The sequence below is a fragment of the Mytilus trossulus genome, chromosome 1 (genome assembly GCF_036588685.1).
Source record: "Mytilus trossulus isolate FHL-02 chromosome 1, PNRI_Mtr1.1.1.hap1, whole genome shotgun sequence".
In the NCBI taxonomy this organism is placed as follows: Eukaryota; Metazoa; Mollusca; class Bivalvia; order Mytilida; family Mytilidae; genus Mytilus; species Mytilus trossulus.
This window is the reverse complement of record NC_086373.1, coordinates 18,194,233-18,196,622: the sequence shown is the minus strand read 5'-3', so window position 1 is coordinate 18,196,622 and position 2,390 is coordinate 18,194,233. Positions and strand designations below refer to the sequence as shown.

At 31.3% G+C, this 2,390-nt stretch overlaps 1 protein-coding gene across 1 annotated transcript; it reads right to left on the bottom strand.

Moving 5' to 3' along the window:
* Window positions 1-719: 719 nt before the first annotated feature.
* LOC134687693 (uncharacterized) lies at window positions 720-1,920 on the bottom strand. Its single transcript, XM_063548476.1, has 2 exons — window positions 1,832-1,920; window positions 720-1,003 (listed from the first exon to the last, which is right to left on the bottom strand). Exons 1-2 carry the CDS (start codon window positions 1,914-1,916, stop codon window positions 720-722), a joined length of 369 nt encoding a protein of 122 aa, XP_063404546.1. The 5' UTR covers window positions 1,917-1,920.
* Window positions 1,921-2,390: the final 470 nt, after the last annotated feature.

Sequence of the window (2,390 nt, the reverse complement as noted above, 5' to 3'; positions counted from 1 at the left end):
TTAAAAATCGTTTACATGTTGTTTTTTTCACAGTTCTTTGGTTATGTGATCAAATATATATGTAATAAGAGGAAGATTTATAGTTGAAGTCATATATATAAAACGTCTGAATAATAGTCAACGATTTTTCCCACGAGAGGGCTGGATCGTTACAAGTAACGATACATGTACACAACAAAATAAATCATATAAACGCCTAAAAAGTGTACATAACAACACCAATAACATAAAAAGAAACTATAAATGTAATTATTTATAAATATTTCAGATAACAGATATCCTTCATCGGTTTATATGATTGTGGTGTTGAATGAATCAATTATCAGTCTACTTAGATTAAGCTGTAACGATCTTGAAATTTAAACAATAAAAAAGTCAAACCGAAAACGACATAGGTTATATGACTAATTTAAACAGATTGTGAACGTTTTCGTAAACTAACTGGTCATACAAAAAATACCGCCAGATAAAAATGTCCCCCTTTTATTGGAAGCATTAGAGCTTTCTCGCAAGAATTTCTATACATCAAATTGGATTAGGATTAGTTGGGTTTTTTTTGCAAAAATCAATAGTAAAGTTAGCTAGTGAAGTGCAACTTCTCATTAAACTCACTGGAACAAAAGTGTCACCTAAACCATTTGTGTACGTTTTTATGTTGTGTTAAATTCGAAGCATAATGCATAATGCAATTTCTTTAAAATAAAAAGACGACGTTGATACTAACAGCTTTTCAAAGTGCTAATGAATAATGGATCACTAAATTGACTTTCCCCATCAGCAGAACAGGACGTTAACTGGAACCTGTATTCGGTGCCTTCCTTTAGTCCATGAGCCTTGAAGATTTTACCTGGCGCTGTGACTGATTTATTGTAATTCATTGAAGGAGTTATCCCATAGTAAATGTTGAATTTTACGGGTATATCAAAATCTGGAGCATCCCAACCAATTGCAATGCTAGTTGTATTGCGTAGTAGAAGCTGTAAATTGATTGGAGGCTGTGGTACTAAATAGAAATATTTGAAATTTAAACTTAACTTGAATAGTTATAAAATGCAATTTGAAAAGGATCGTCAGTTAAACAACACGACATGACGTAAAGATGCAAAAATAAAACATAATGATAAATCCATACACCGTACATGTAAATATAAAACCAAATTAAGTTAATATTCAAAATCACTTAACGTAAAGATAGCATTAAACAAAAATGATTTTACACACACAACGTCATGGTGTAAACATATAACGTATGCACGTTCTTTGTAAAGGTTAATCTTGTAACAGAATAGCATCCGACGTTTTTATTTATATCGACCTAATATCATTTCATGACCAGCTAATTATATCGCCAGAAACATATATTTGTTATATTAAGTTGTACATTTTCCATCCTGCTACCTTATTGTATTTGATATCAATGAGAGTACTTGATACTCAAAAATGTTTAACAAAAACGTCTTGTCATATTGAAGCAGCATTACGTTTTTGAATCAATTTATCAATGAGAGACACGCCATATTTATTCAATCAACTGAACAACAACTGCAATTTTAAACACGTAAAAATAGTTTTACTCATGACTTCATGGTATTCCATATGCTACACCATGTTTTACAATAGAACAGAAAATAATTCCGAAGGTCATTCAATTTAAATTTGACATACCTTGGCAGATATGAAAATGTATTGTAGCGCAATCCGCCAATGTTTTCCGATTACTTGAAATATGTTTGTCGGAGAAAGACAAACAACAGTATAACTGAAGATAAACAAAATACAACACAAAGCTAGTAATAAAAAAATATTAATGTTAGCAAATAATTACACCTACCTGGATCCAGACAGCATGATAATGCACCACCAAAACATGCAAGTATAACAATCAGCATCAACCTATTTGCTTCTTTGGTGTACATTTTTCGTTAGGTATTTAATTTGGTGTGCTTGTTTTTATACTAACATATCTTGATGATTAAATTGTTTTTGTTGATGTTGATCATGACTTCCTGCACGAACAGACGTTTTAAAACAAAATAATTATATAACATTACACACTTAACAAAATTAAATAAAGGAAATGCCGTGCGTAAATTAAATCAAATGATATAAATCAAAAGAGGATTCAGGATAATAAGGTTTATGTCTATGTTTTCGATACTATTTGCAATGAGGAAAATTGTCGGCCAATAAGCTGAATTTACATACAATACATTTACAGAAACTATGTCAGAGTGCAACTGGATCTGGGACGATCAAGATCTTGTCATACCGTCTGCTGTGTATCCGGTTTTTTTAAAGCTTGGTATGAATATACGTATGTATACATGCGGCAGATTGAGGTCTATTGAAAACGTATACTGTCTATACCCGCTATTATTTAGAGGTGTTCA